At 37.5% G+C, this 14,149-nt stretch overlaps 1 protein-coding gene across 5 annotated transcripts in view; it reads left to right on the top strand.

Annotated features, from left to right (window-relative positions):
* The window catches only part of LOC147895574 (guanylyl cyclase 1), a 37,050-nt gene extending 36,186 nt beyond the window's left edge, over positions 1–864 (top strand). For all 5 annotated transcript variants that reach the window (XM_087383385.1, XM_087383384.1, XM_087383386.1 and 2 more), the window contains one exon: positions 381–864. In XM_087383385.1, the coding sequence (XP_087239511.1) occupies positions 381–449 (69 nt within the window). In that variant the 3' untranslated portion in view covers positions 450–864. The remainder of the gene's footprint in view (positions 1–380) is intronic.
* The last annotated feature ends 13,285 nt before the right edge of the window (positions 865–14,149 follow it).

Here is a 14,149-nt window from a genome sequence, read left to right as displayed (position 1 = left end):
CATGTTTGCATAGCTGTTCCCTTTAACTTGAATGTTTATTCTAACAATAGACCAGATGCCTTGTTTAAGCGTCTTTCTGATTTGCCTCAAATTGCTGCTTGGGGTCCACCATGAAGATTCAGTTCTTTGGGTCTTGGCTTATATCTATGGTTTCATGGTGTAAGGATAGATATAGGGAAAGCGCAGAAATGGGGAATCTGTAAAATTTCTCGACATTAAAAATTACATATCATAAATTTGTTTTAACAGTGATTCAGCTTTGTTATCAAGTGTCTCTCAAAGCTTGCCTACAGGCGTTCCAAGTCCGTGCACAAACCCTTGCCTTTATTCAACGTCCTCTTAGAGATAATTCAATGTTGTCCATGGGTTTTGTCTTGCAGATATCTCTTGACAGCCATGACAAAACGACAGAAATCAAAATAGCAATGCCATTGAAACCTTCGGCATAATTGCATTGCTGTACTGGGTTTCTAAAAGGTCATCAGTGGCTCACAGTAACTCATGTAACATTAATTCTTTATAGCAGGAAGTCCTTAAGGTTCCTGTTGGTGTCACTCATAAATTCTTTGGAGTACTCGATGGAAGTGACAAACCTCTCCGGTTATGATTGAGCAAAGAACACAAGTGACAGTGCAGAGAAGTGTGTTGATTTTCTCACGAGGGCAATATAGTACGGAAGGCTTGGAGTATGGTAGTAGTCACAGTGAATCATCTTGGTCATCAAAGCAGATATGGTACATATGTGGCTATTGTGGATTACGTATGAGATTGATACTAGCTTTTATCATTTTATACATATTTTTTATTACATTCCATGTATTAGCAAAATTCACAGGGCAAATGTGGAATTGAGAATACTTCACATGATGGATAAATCTTCGTCTTTTTTGGGACTGTTAGCATGCAATTACATTGATTCATGTGATTCTTTTCAGGGCAGTCGTCCATATAATGCCAACCCTGTAGTAGTAGTTCCAAGAGCTTAAGTAATACTTTAGAGCATTGCTAGCAATTTTGAAGTACAATCATTTGTGAAATCAAGCCCTGAAATGACGGCAAAGATAAATCCATTTGCCATAGTGATAGCTTTTTGAAATGCTGGATCTGCACTAATCAAGCAGTAGGTATCTTGCTCATCCATAATTCATATTTATAACCAATAGGTCCATTTGCAATTGTACATGTATTTGCCGTAGTGTGATAGCTTTTTGAAATGCTGGATCAGCACTAATTCAAGCAGTAGGCATCTGCTCATCCATAATTCATATTTATAATCAATAGGTCCATTGTACTATGATAAAAATAGAATTGTAGATAGATTACAATTGTAGCATCTGTGGGATTTTAGCCCACATAGTTTTTCTCCAACAGTCAAAACACCCTCCAAAGAAAGCTTCTAAATACTATTCTAAATTGATACAGCTGAAAGTTTGAATATATGCATCAAATCTAAGAGATAAACTAGTTTTAGATGCTTCTAATAAAGGAACTTCCATTTCTATAACCAATCACACTATCTCATTATTGGAAGCTCCTCATATTTTAAGTCCAGAAAAGCCAGTACTTGAGGATGATCAATAGGAATGTACTTTGGACGGTATTTGTACATGTTTTCCTTGAGGGCCCTTTGAGTGTATTTTCAAAGTCTTTAAACACCTTTTACAAGGATGATCAATAGGAATGTATTTTCGACGAAATGTTCTTTGTATACATTTTCCTTAAGGCCCTTTTGAGTGTAGGGACCTCAATTTGGGGCTACTCATGGGGCAAGCATAACTATGAGCTATGAGAAAGACAATGCTAATATTAGGTAGCATAAACGAGTATTTTATCAAGGCATTGAGAAAGGAAATCAAAGAAGCTAGGGTGCACATTAGGACTACCCTTCCCATTGAACACGGTCTACCGAATCCGTGCACTTTAAAATGCCCTTCAATGCCTAATTGTTTAGAAATGTCATGGACCATTTGTTGGCCCACAATTGTTACAACTCGACCGCTAATAAAGCAAGACAAGGATCCTCGGACTTTGGAGTGCTTAGTACTATGAGTGCCAACATGAGGTGTCCCTTCATTATTATGAGCCATGGCTAGTAAACCATAGTATTGGTCATGGTGGATTTTAGACAACGATTCACCTATTCCACCAATCCAAGGGGGGCTATCAAACAGAGGGATTCACATAGTCCATTAGCATTCCAAAGGTTGATATTAGACAAAGGAATTCAGTTAGTCCATTACTAATCCAAGTGGCAAATGCTATGGACCCTCTACACTCTTTTCATTGGTTTTGCACATGCCTTTCGAACTTTTTGTCATCATAGATCTATAATATAGTGCCGAAGATTGAGCATTTTGAGCATGCCAATCTATAAGCTAGGCCAATGGTGGACAACAAATAGGTGTCTTATGTTGGGTAGAATGGGAATATGTATAGCTTCCTTGGTATTTTCTCTCCTTGTGTGTCTTACCTATATTGCAATGCTTTGCATGTAGGATATTGTGTTTCTCCTTGTACTCTTTTCTATAGAGGATACTATTATTTGGACAAGCAAGAATTGAGTTGTATTCCAGATCAGGAAAACACGACCACCTTTGGATCTACACTTGAGTTTGGCATTGGATTGCCTTTAAGAAATCTTATGCCAAGCAACATGGAGGCAACATTGATTAAATAACTCTATATTAGAAATATACTAGAGAATGTGTATAGGATTGGACAACATTACTCACCAAAAGACAGTAATCATTCAGTAAAACTTAAGACCAAGAGGATCAATGCTAGGACGGATGTTCTAGACCCTTTGACCAAGAGGATCAATGCTAGGAGGGATGTCCTACACCCTTTGTACAAGATGGCACTTGCCAATTTTCATAACCTTTTGTCATCTTTCAGTCTTTGCCTCTTTGTCCATTCTCTCCTCTCATGGTATTTTTTTGGGAGCTCTTCTTTGAGGGCTACTCAAACATCTTATCCACAATAGAATGCATGTATCAATCGATCCATTAACTCATCACAAATCAACCTCATTTGGCTATCCATCTTCATGATCATGGATACCCTCCTTTCCTTGTACACCTTCTTTGTGCACATTAATTGTGCACTCTCCTCTCAGCATTGCTTGCCTATGGCTGATAGGAGGATGATTAGCAATGCCACTCTTTTCCTTAGGCCATCCATATATTATTCCTTCTTCATCCTAGAATGTCATATAACATTAATGCTATAAGAACATGTATGGGGGGATCTCAATGTGGTCGATGGCCTTATGTGAAATTTTTTATTCTAGAATTAGAAGTGGGTTAATTAGACTATACTTTTAGGATATGATCATCATTGGGACATCATTATACTACATTGTCACTTGTCCTACACCCTAGAATCCATACATGGTATCTTCTCATTTGGCCTAGTCGTTGCAAACTACCTTGTGAATCCATACATTGACATCGTATCCTCTCACTTGGCCTAGCCATTGCAAAGTACACATTTACACGGTATCCTCTCACTAAGATAAGATATATCTCTCTTGCTCTTAAATTTGGTTGACCTTCTAACTCCAAGGATTATGTCAAAATTTGAAAAACTCTTATAAGGTAGTAACTGAACTCGAATATTATCTTGTACCAACTCTACTAGAGAAGAGATCCTTTTTTCTTGTCCAACTTAACCTACCGTGGCCTTTTTTAGTAATTTCTGTACTAAGTCAACCAATTTTCACTAAATTTATGGGCATATAGCACGGGTAAGACTATCAAGTTGGACAAAATTTGTGAAAGACATCGATAGGATTACCATATATAGACACTAAAATCCATTATCTCATCCAATTCAACCAACCATGATCTTTTTATTACTCTCTAAACCAAACAAGTTTTTTTTCACTAAATTGGTCATGCTTATTAAGCCTTCTTTTAAAACTAAAGTGACCATATGGGTGGCTAAAGACCATGACGTTTGGAAAATTGTGTGAAAGGCCATTGTAATTGATGGGACTAATCTTGCTCTACTAGAGTATTGGATCCTTTTTTCTTGTCCAACTTAACCTACCATGGCCTTTTTTAGTAATTTTTGTACCAAGTCAACCAATTTTCACTAAATTTATGGGCATATAGCACGGGTAAGACTATCAAGTTGGACAAAAATTGTGAAAGACATTGATAGAATTACCATATAAAAAAATGTCTTAGCCTATATAGACACTAAAATCCATTATCTCTTCCAATTCAACCAACCATGATCTTTTTATTACTCTCTAAACCAAACAAGTTTTTTTTCACTAAATTGGTCATATGGGGATAGTAAATACCATTAACTTGGAAAAACAGAGGACAAATCCCTTTTCCTTGATGGTGATTTTTTGTTCCATGGGATATGTTTGATTCAACAATGGGGTAAATGGTTAGGAGCATAGAGAAATCCAAAAGGGACCTAAGGTTGCATGAGAGTAGTCACATTACAATTCAATATATATTGTATCGTATTTGCTTTTGTTAGTGAGAGAGATGAGTGTACATTTTGTAAAACCTACACGCTAGTGCCTCTTGCCTCCCTCTTCATTATATGTGTTGAGTGTGTGAGCTATGTATTCACTAAGTGAAGACTGATTAAGCAAAATCTTGTGTTAATCCCCCTCTCTTTACTTTGAATTCCTTATTTAAAATGTGTGAGGGTGAAGGTATCTCATTTTTGGTTTCATATTTAACTTTGTGTGAGCCCTCTCTCCCTTGACTATGTGTCAATTTCCTATCTATGTTCTCCAGTTTCCTCGGGCTACATGCTCTTGCTAAGTGTGTGCGGGAGAGGTGGGTGTTGTATTTTTAAAACTCTATGAGTTTCAATGTGTGGGATTGGATTGTGTGCCTTGGGAATGTGTTTCCCTCCCCTATGTTTCGTTTCTTCTTCTTCTTCTTTTTCTGTGTGAGAGATTCCACAACTGAACATTTGCAAAGGGTTGTTAAGTGAGTCTTTGCTTGCTCTCTTGAGTGAGGTTTTTCAATTCTTTTACACTATCTATTTACTTCAAGTTTAATGGCTCGTTTCTCAAGCAATAGTATTTTGAAAAGGCCTCAGTGGGCACTATGATGTGAAACTCAATAAAGGGGTTATTAAGCCCTCAAAGTCTAGCAAAGACATTGGAAGAAGAAGACATTGAAGCTCATGTGATTGAGTTAAGAGGAAGAAGAAGCATAGATTTTTTAAATTGCAAGTGCTATTAGTGATGAGGTAGTAGGGTGTCGTATCTATATGTGTGATTTTCTTGCGACTTTTATTGTGATCTTTTTATTGCGAGCATTTTATCATGCGCTTTTTGTCAGTCCCTAATTTTTGTGAAGTTTTTTGATACTTCAATATTAACCATCCCCTATATATACCAACATAGACAAAGTAGGAGGGCACCTTTAGAGCCACAATGCATATTTCATTGTAAGTAGTAGCCTTTCCCCTTTCTTATCCATGCACAAGTACTTGAGCATTAAATTTCTTTAACCACTATTTTATTCATATTTTTGAGATTATGGGCCATTCAACGCTTTACACTCTTGGTCAAGTCAATATTAGAAGGTATATCATGAACACAAATCTTACAATGCATGACTTTCTAGTTATTTGATGCTCATACAGATAATACCAAACATATTGTGGCTACACATAATCCATCCATAATGCAAAGCTATGCGGACTGGTACTCAATTCTCACCTTACAAAATTAAGCTTGCAAAAACACTAGGTAATGCAAGGAGGTACAGAAGAATAAGCATAAATACATGACTTAAAAAGTATCGAAATTTCAAGATTTCACCCTTGGAACCTAGATTCCTTGTCCACTTCCAATCGTTTTCACTTCATATATGGCCATATTTTGATTAAAAATGAGGAAGCTATGCCATTTTTAAGGCTACGTGGGAGATTGCTTTGAGTCTACGCATGATCCAATGGCATTATTGAAAATGGGATAGCTTCCTTTTTATTAAAATGTGGCCATGTATTAAGTCAAAACAACCAAAATTGGATGGGGAATTCAAATCCAATGATAAAATCTTGAAATTTTGATACTTTGTTACCTTTATTATTCCTACACTTATTATTTCCTTCCTATGTTAGAATGCTCTTAGATTGACGTGGGAGTGATTGTCCAAATCATCAAGTATAAAAACTCTTGGACATTATTACAAGGTCAAAATATGGACCAATTGTAACCTTTTTTGGCAGGAAAAGTGAACATTACTTGGTCATTTGAAGCGAGAATTGAATGCAACCTTTGCCAGCACCTTCAACATAAAAAACCTTCAAAAAATTTATTTAAAAAAAAGTTCAAAACCATTATCAAACACTACATATTTTGCACAATATGATCCAAATTGAAGCATATTGACATCGAAACATGTCGACATTAAGCAACGTCAACCTACAATCTTTAATAGAGCATGAAAAATAACTATGGTATATGGAAATACAAAATAAAACCCAGATGGGAATATGTTGATGGGAGTCTACCTAAATGCACACCGTTACCCAAGCACAACAAGATTGGGACACAAAGGATAAATATGCATATCATTTTATCAAACAACATGCATGAGATGCATTGCTTGAATAATTGAACATAGTCAAGTGTATGAAATCAATGACATCAAGAATCTTGACACTAGGGAATAAAATCAATCAAAGATTTGACAAAGCACTGACATTGGACATGCATATGTGTTGACGATCACATATATCAACACTTAAATTGAAGTAGCAAGTTCAAGTCATCATCAATGGACTTTGAGAAAGTTATTAGAATCTAGGTACAAAGCATAGGCATTCAAAAAGTGAGTACCAACACTAGAAGAGCTACAATTAGTTCTATTGGGTGAAATTATGGACCTAGGAAATTCAAGAAAGGTAAGGAAAAACAAGCGGGGAAACCCCAAACAAAGGTAGAGGAGGAGGTAGGTTATCACATAGAGGTGGTGGTCATGATCATCAACACTAACAATCAAATCATCAATAAAAAGATATAAATCAAGGAAATAATCATTTGCATTCAAGAGGTAATTATCAAAATCCGTACAATTCTTTAGATAGACGAGACTTTCAAGGCAAAGAAAATCTTTCAAGATATGTGACTAGTGCAGTTATTGTCATAAATTTGGACATATAGCTTTCAAGGCAAAAGAAATCTATTAAGAAATATGATAAGTATGCAATGCAAATACTCTCATAAATTTGGATATTATGAAACATATTGTGGAAAGGAGCAAAATGAGGAGGACATAAGAAAAACCATAATACAAGAGATTACAAAGGAAAGGAAATTATCACCGACAAAATCAAAATCACAGTCACTATGCAAATCAAAAAAATGATCAATCGAGAAAACATGTAAATTATAATCAAAAGCATGAAAGAGTCAAACCTGTAATCACGTACTTCAATGAATGCAATCATCATGTCAATCATGTAGAGGGAGAAAATAAGGACCCATGGTGTATTGACAATAGAGCATCATCCCACATCACATCATAAAAGTTAATAGAAACAAAGTGTCCATGATTTAAAGCATGAATAACAACATATGACTTGTTTGTGAATTGGCTAATTTTTCCAAGAAGGAGAGAATTTCTTGCTTTTGAAGGCAACTGGCCTTCCCTCTTTCAAGTAACACCCCTCCTCCTATATGACCACTTGCATCGGTCTATTAGAAATGGCTTTTGAGGATCAACTATCTTGAACACAAGACCTTGGGATCTATTTACTATGTTAAAAATCTATTGTTTTGAGGTCAACTTAGTCAATGGTGAGGTGGTATAAGAAAGAATTTAATATGTATTCTATAAAACTTAAGTTGTCACATTCTTAGGTATTAGCTATACTAAAATGGTATAAAAAAGAATTTAATATGTATTCTATAAAGCTTAAGAGGTCTCATTCTTATGCATTGGCCATACTAAAATGGTACACCTTTTTAAGATCCATTTCAACACCATCATGAGTTATAATGGACCCCAAGTATTGCAACTTAACCATGAACATGATTTTCTTTTTGCTAACAAAGAGAGTAGCCTGTCTTAACGTGCTAAACACCTTCTCAAGTGTTCCTTATGTTCAACAAAGCTTTCACTATGGACTAATGTATCATCAATGAAACGTATTACAGACTTCCCAATAGCTTGAATTTTGATCTATCAATACCCAAACATGAGACCAATCTTACTAGAGATTATGGCTCCACAGAAGGCAACCGCATCCTTGTGTGTTAGAGCACATAAAGGAAAGCTCAAATACCACGAAGGAACTACATGTTAAAGGGAGTGAAGCCAATGAGAGGTAAGAGTAGACACATACAATTAACCATGAGTAATTCAGTCAAATGGTATCCATTTATATTGTTACAATTTTGAGTGGGAGGATCTGACATAACTCTACATAGATCCATAACAATCAGGAAAATATTTAATACAAGTTACAACGTGACCAACAAGGACTCTACTACGATCTCCTATGATGTTGTGAATAGATGCTCGAGATGATACTTCCAAGACAATAAGGCCGCGAACACAATTCTCATCAAGACTATTCTACATATAGCAAACCACCATGCGGGCCTATAAAAAAGGAAGATGAAATCACCATTTCTCTGTGTTTGTAGAAGCCAAGGTCACTAACATCGAGCCACCATGTTGGAACCACTAGTTAAGGCTCACCAATCAATGCCATGTGCTATTCATGCATTAGTCAAGCTATCCAGCCTATAATAGCCTCATCCATGTCCTACTAGCCAATCAACCTAGTGAAACTGCCTAAATCATGTGTGTTCAGATTACACCCCTCCACCCATGATGGATTAACCCCAACATGTCCCCCTAATGCCAAATGGTGGAGTAACATAAAAGTACCAAACCTAAACAATAAGAAGTACCATCAAACAAGGAAGACATTGAGCTAAACACACAAACTCAATAGAAAATGACCTACTCACTAAGAGCCAAAGCCATCATAACCGACTGCACACTTACTAAAAGCCTTAGCAATCCTAACCCAAGTTTTAGAAAGCCCAATTTTGATCATCAACCTCTGTGTCTACGGAACCTGTGATTTCTTTCTTGATTGGATAATCCTCAAGTACACAATTCCCTCGAAGTGATCTTCACCTACTCACCTTTCTACTTCTTGTAACAAAACATCTCAACATGTCCCTCTCTTATGCAATAATGACATTTAGGACTATCTCAATTTCCATTCTTTGTAACTCTCTTTCTCGCCTTCATAGCATACATACATTCTTTGATTGACGACAAAGATTCAAAGTGTTTTTCCTCACATAGAAACATAGATATAGCATGTAGAAAATGTATGTCATTATCCATTCTTAAGATAGTGACAATCTTAGAGTACCACGAGGGCAAGCTCGCTAGTAGTACGCCCTTAGCATCACGTTTGTCTACTTTTGAACTGAGAAAAATTAATTGCCTCAGAAGTTCAATAAGGATTTCATTTTCTCTCATTTGAAAACACCAGAGTTCCTACTTGAGGATTCTGAATGCAACCTTCAAGTTGGGTGCTCCCCTCCCATACTTCCCTTACTGAGTACATCACAAGCTTTAGTTGCACCTCCCTAAGGGTTGCCTTTTGACGTGCCAAATTCACTTTCATCCTCAATCCAAGCATGTGAGGGCAATGAAAGGGTAAGCAAGCTAAGTTTTGAAGTTTTCAAGAGCTCATGGGTAGCATGCTTTCCATATATTGCTAAGGCATTATGCTTGCGTGTGACAAACGCTACCAATATTGCATGCTTTTTGGAGTATTACATGCACATCCAATGAAATGGAAGCAAGAGTCTCAAGAGAACACCAAGCTGAAGGAAACTGAAATGAGATATGGCAACAAGAATGAAAGAGTACACTAGGGTAGTCACTAGGATGGACCCTAACTAGGGTCAAAACATGTGTGATGACTAACTCACCCACAAACTCAACCTCTAACTCAGGTTTTGGTGGTAACTTTAAAAAGGGAAAAAGTGCTACTAGCCCCTTAGCCCCTTATTACATTGGCCCATGCCTTTAGAGATTAATATTTCTAACACCCCTTGTAGCAATAAGCTAAAAATGTACAAGGTATAATATTGACCATAATTTTGAAGCTTTGCAGAAAGTCTCAAACTTTAGACAATGTAATGTGTAATGCTTTGGTGAAAAGATCTGCCACATTTTGATGTGTACGGTAGAAGACTAAGTCGATCTCTCCTATGTAACCATTCCTTGACATAGAGATAATGTATCTCAATGTCTTTCCTACGTACATGAAACATACGATTCTGTGCCACAACAATGGCACTCTTAGCTCTCAGGAGTAGGCTCCTCCAATGATGCATGTAGATTGGCCGACAAACACACTCCACTATGGTTGACCTATATTCAGCCTCATAAGATGAGGTTACTTAACCAAGAAATGCATGAGTGTTTGAGAAATAAATAGTTTACCACTACTTGGTTACCTAGCATCAAAGTCGCAAGCACAATTTGAATCGCTTGGAGTTAAACCCCCCCCCCTAAGAAATAGAAAACCAAAAGGCCAAGTGGCTTGCAAGTATCTGAACACATGCTTCATTCTTAGGACTGTGCATACTACATAGTAAATGTTTGTCCTTGTATTACACAAGTAGAGATGAGGCATCCCACAGCCTGCTTGTAAATGGTGGCATCAAATAGTTCACTATCATCATGCATGGATAGCTGCAACGCTACCTCCATAAGAGTTGAGATTTTGAAATGTGAACCGTTCAAGTAGTTTCCCAATGTACTTGGACTGCAGCAAACCAATGCCTTTCTCATCTTGCACAAATTGAGTGCTCAAGTAATGTAGTAGCCCCAAACCAGACTTTTAAATGTGCAATTTTGACGACATATGTACCCATGAGCAGTATGTCATTTGTACCCATTTTTACAACATTTATATCCATGAGCAACATGTCATTAACATATAAAACAAGAATGAGCAAATCACCTCCTCCTTTCTTAACATAGAGAGTGCTCTCATTCAGACAATGTTGCATTACCTAGCTGGTTGAAAAGGCATCAATTTTTGCATACTAGGCTCTAGGAGAGTGCTTCAAGCCATACAAGGCCTTCTTCAAGTTGCAAACCTTTGTTTCCTTGGTAGGTACCAGAAGAGGTGTAGGAGCTTTGTACTTTCTTCAAGCAAAAACCAGAAGACTTTATTGTGTTTAAGCACATTGTTGCCTTGGTGGAGAATCAATATGAATGCAAGATACAAATTTTGTGTTCAAATCAAAAGGGGGAGTATATGTCCAAGGAGTTAGCAACCTTCTTGGTTGAGACAGTCATCCTGCATCAATGCATGGTCCGATATACTCCTCAATATAATGGAGTGGCTGAGTGGAAGAACAAGACACTCATGGAGATGGGGAGATGCGTACTTAAGGCCAAAGGACTACCGCATAAGTTTTGGATGGAAGTAACAAGATGCTCCAATCATATTTTGAATAGGTGTCCCACTTAAGGTGATGACACCATATCAAGCTTGGCGTGACAAAAAACTCGATGTGGGTTATTTCTATACATGTGCATGTGCCACCTATGCATATGTGCCTTATGTTCTACAAGGGAAACTTGATGATAAGGCTAAAAAATGCATATGTTCGGCTATAGTAGTGGGCAAAGACCCAAGTGAATCTAGCAACAAAATGGAAATGCTAAATTGTGTTCGCATAGGACTGCAAATATCCTTATGGATGAGTTGTAATGTCTTTGTAGCCTCGACTGCACCATCCTTAGAAAAAGAAATTCTATCCACTTCACCCAAAACACATTCCTCACTTATGTGTTTAAAAGGGGCTTCCAAACGAGGTAGGGCATCCAACGTTTGAAATCTATGCAATAACGAGAGTCTAAAGTAGCTGCAGCGAATATGGAATGACCTATATATTCGAAAGTCACTCAAGAAAATCTTTAAAGTTTTGTGACATGGTCTACCATAGAATCTCCTTCATCCATCTACAACAAATCATAGTAGAAACAAGTTGCAAATTTAGAATTGCCATCTATATAGATCAAAGCTAAGGCCTGTGCAAATAGAGTATCCCATCTCCTCTACTTAGGAGTGACATTTGTAGCTACTTGCGCTTGTACTTGGTGCCCATGACGTAGTCCCAAAGTCCCTAGGCAAACAAAAGACTTCTTAACCATAACTCGAGAAAGAATAATTAGAGTCAAGTCCATAGTAGCTTGTTTCAGATTTCCTAATCTTTGGTAACTCTTGTAAGTTTTACTTGTTGGACAATGTTACTTAAATCTACTTTACAAAAGCTAAAATCTTCTAAAATCTTTATTAATAATTAAAAATGAGCCACAACATATGCGAGCTGAAACATGTTTTATTGTTTCGACTTTATGACTCCTACTTGTAAGGTTGTATTTTTTGAATTGAAACCAACATGTGAATCGGTTCAATTGTTTTAGGTTTTAAGTTTTGGGTTCAATTCTTTTGGGTTTCGAGTTCAATTGTTTGAAATCCATCGACACAGGTTTCAAGTTCACTTGTTTTGGATTTTGGGTTCCGCATTCACTTGTTTTGAATTTCATGGATAACCTATTTTGGATTCCTGAGTCCTAGCTCGTCTCACTATAAATTCGAGTTGGAAGTTTCAAGTTGCCACTTGCACGATGCAAGCATGACTTTTTGCATGCTTTGGATCCCAAATTTATATGTTGCCTAAGCTTATGGGGTATAATGGGCATATCTTGCACACGAACAGGTTTTCTGAAACGTTCAAACATCTCTAATGAGCACCCTCTCTAACACTTGGAACCCGACTTTCAACTACACCCTCTTAGCATATCCTCCCTCCCCTACACCTCTAAACACCCCTCATTGTGAAAATAATTCAGTGCACCTGATGATATATACCTGCACATCCCTTGCCAACCCATTTCAAGGACAACCACCTGTGTACTACAACAAACAGTGCACCCCTATTTAAATCCTCCAATGATTACTTGGCACTGATGAGGCCTTCACGTGGATACTCATCTAGTTTTCTCTACAAAAGAGGGCAAAAGACGAGATTTGAAGATAAGATTCCCAGCTCCTCCACTGTAGCCAGTTATGCAAGCTAACTACCTTCTTTCTGGTCCACCCCCAGTCCTCGCTCCCTGTCCCATGTGTTGCTTGCAACCTGTTTATAGCTGAGGCTATCGTGCCCAGAGTTTCTATTGATCAGCTTGCACCTACCCATCGCCCGCAGAAGAGCTTCATTGCAGCACTCCAAAACAAAAGGTGTTCTTGGCTACAACATCCTGGAGCTTCTCCAAAACAGACTTCTGCCCCAAAAGAAATAGCCCTTCCGTTGCGGCCTCCTGGTGCTACTCCCTATTTACAACAGCTATCTGCCTGAGGTGCTATGCTCCAGCACAATTTCAAGTCTTTCACAATCCTATATAGGCAAACATGCTTCCTACCACAAGTCATGAGTTTGGGATTAGAACCAAGTCAACGCTCCGCGCTTTTCTTCTAGCTGTTCATATGGTAGCTTGCTTGGCAAGCCACTAACCATGGGATAAGGTGAGGCTCCCAATGCATTTGATCATTTAACATCTCCAAGCAAAATCTCACCACGATTAAGGTAAGTTTTGGGCACACCCTTCTACATGCACACAATCAAACTGCAAAGATATGAAGAAGAAACACACCACATGCCGTGTATGACATCAAAAGTGTGCAACACTTTCATAATTGAGAAAATGCTCTCCACAAAATACACTGGATCGTGTTCTTATACAGAAACCAAAAAAGGTGGGTAACCCTTAATTGCGACTCTTGAATATAGTACGTATGCACAAAGAAAAGTATATGATAGAGAAAAGGAAATACATCTAGAAACCCAAGAAATACCCTCAAGAATTCCATAACTTGGAACCATGCTCACAAGCCATCCAGAAAACTAGTCCACACTAAGACACTCGTTTTTAATAACACTCATCAATCAAAATTCAGGTACTCCTGGGTGTAGATTGTGAGAAAAGATCATTCAGGAGTTCAACAATGATGTTATCCATACATTACTCTTCCTCTGTTGATAAACCATTCAAGCCAACCAGAAGACCCATAATACTACTCTTCAAAATGAATTTACTGAAAAGAG

Source organism: Dipteris shenzhenensis, chromosome 13 (genome assembly GCF_047967505.1).
Source record: "Dipteris shenzhenensis isolate YYH24624 ecotype China chromosome 13, Dip_SZ_1.0, whole genome shotgun sequence".
Classification (NCBI taxonomy): domain Eukaryota; kingdom Viridiplantae; phylum Streptophyta; class Polypodiopsida; order Gleicheniales; family Dipteridaceae; genus Dipteris; species Dipteris shenzhenensis.
This window is presented reverse-complemented; position numbering and strand designations above follow the sequence as displayed.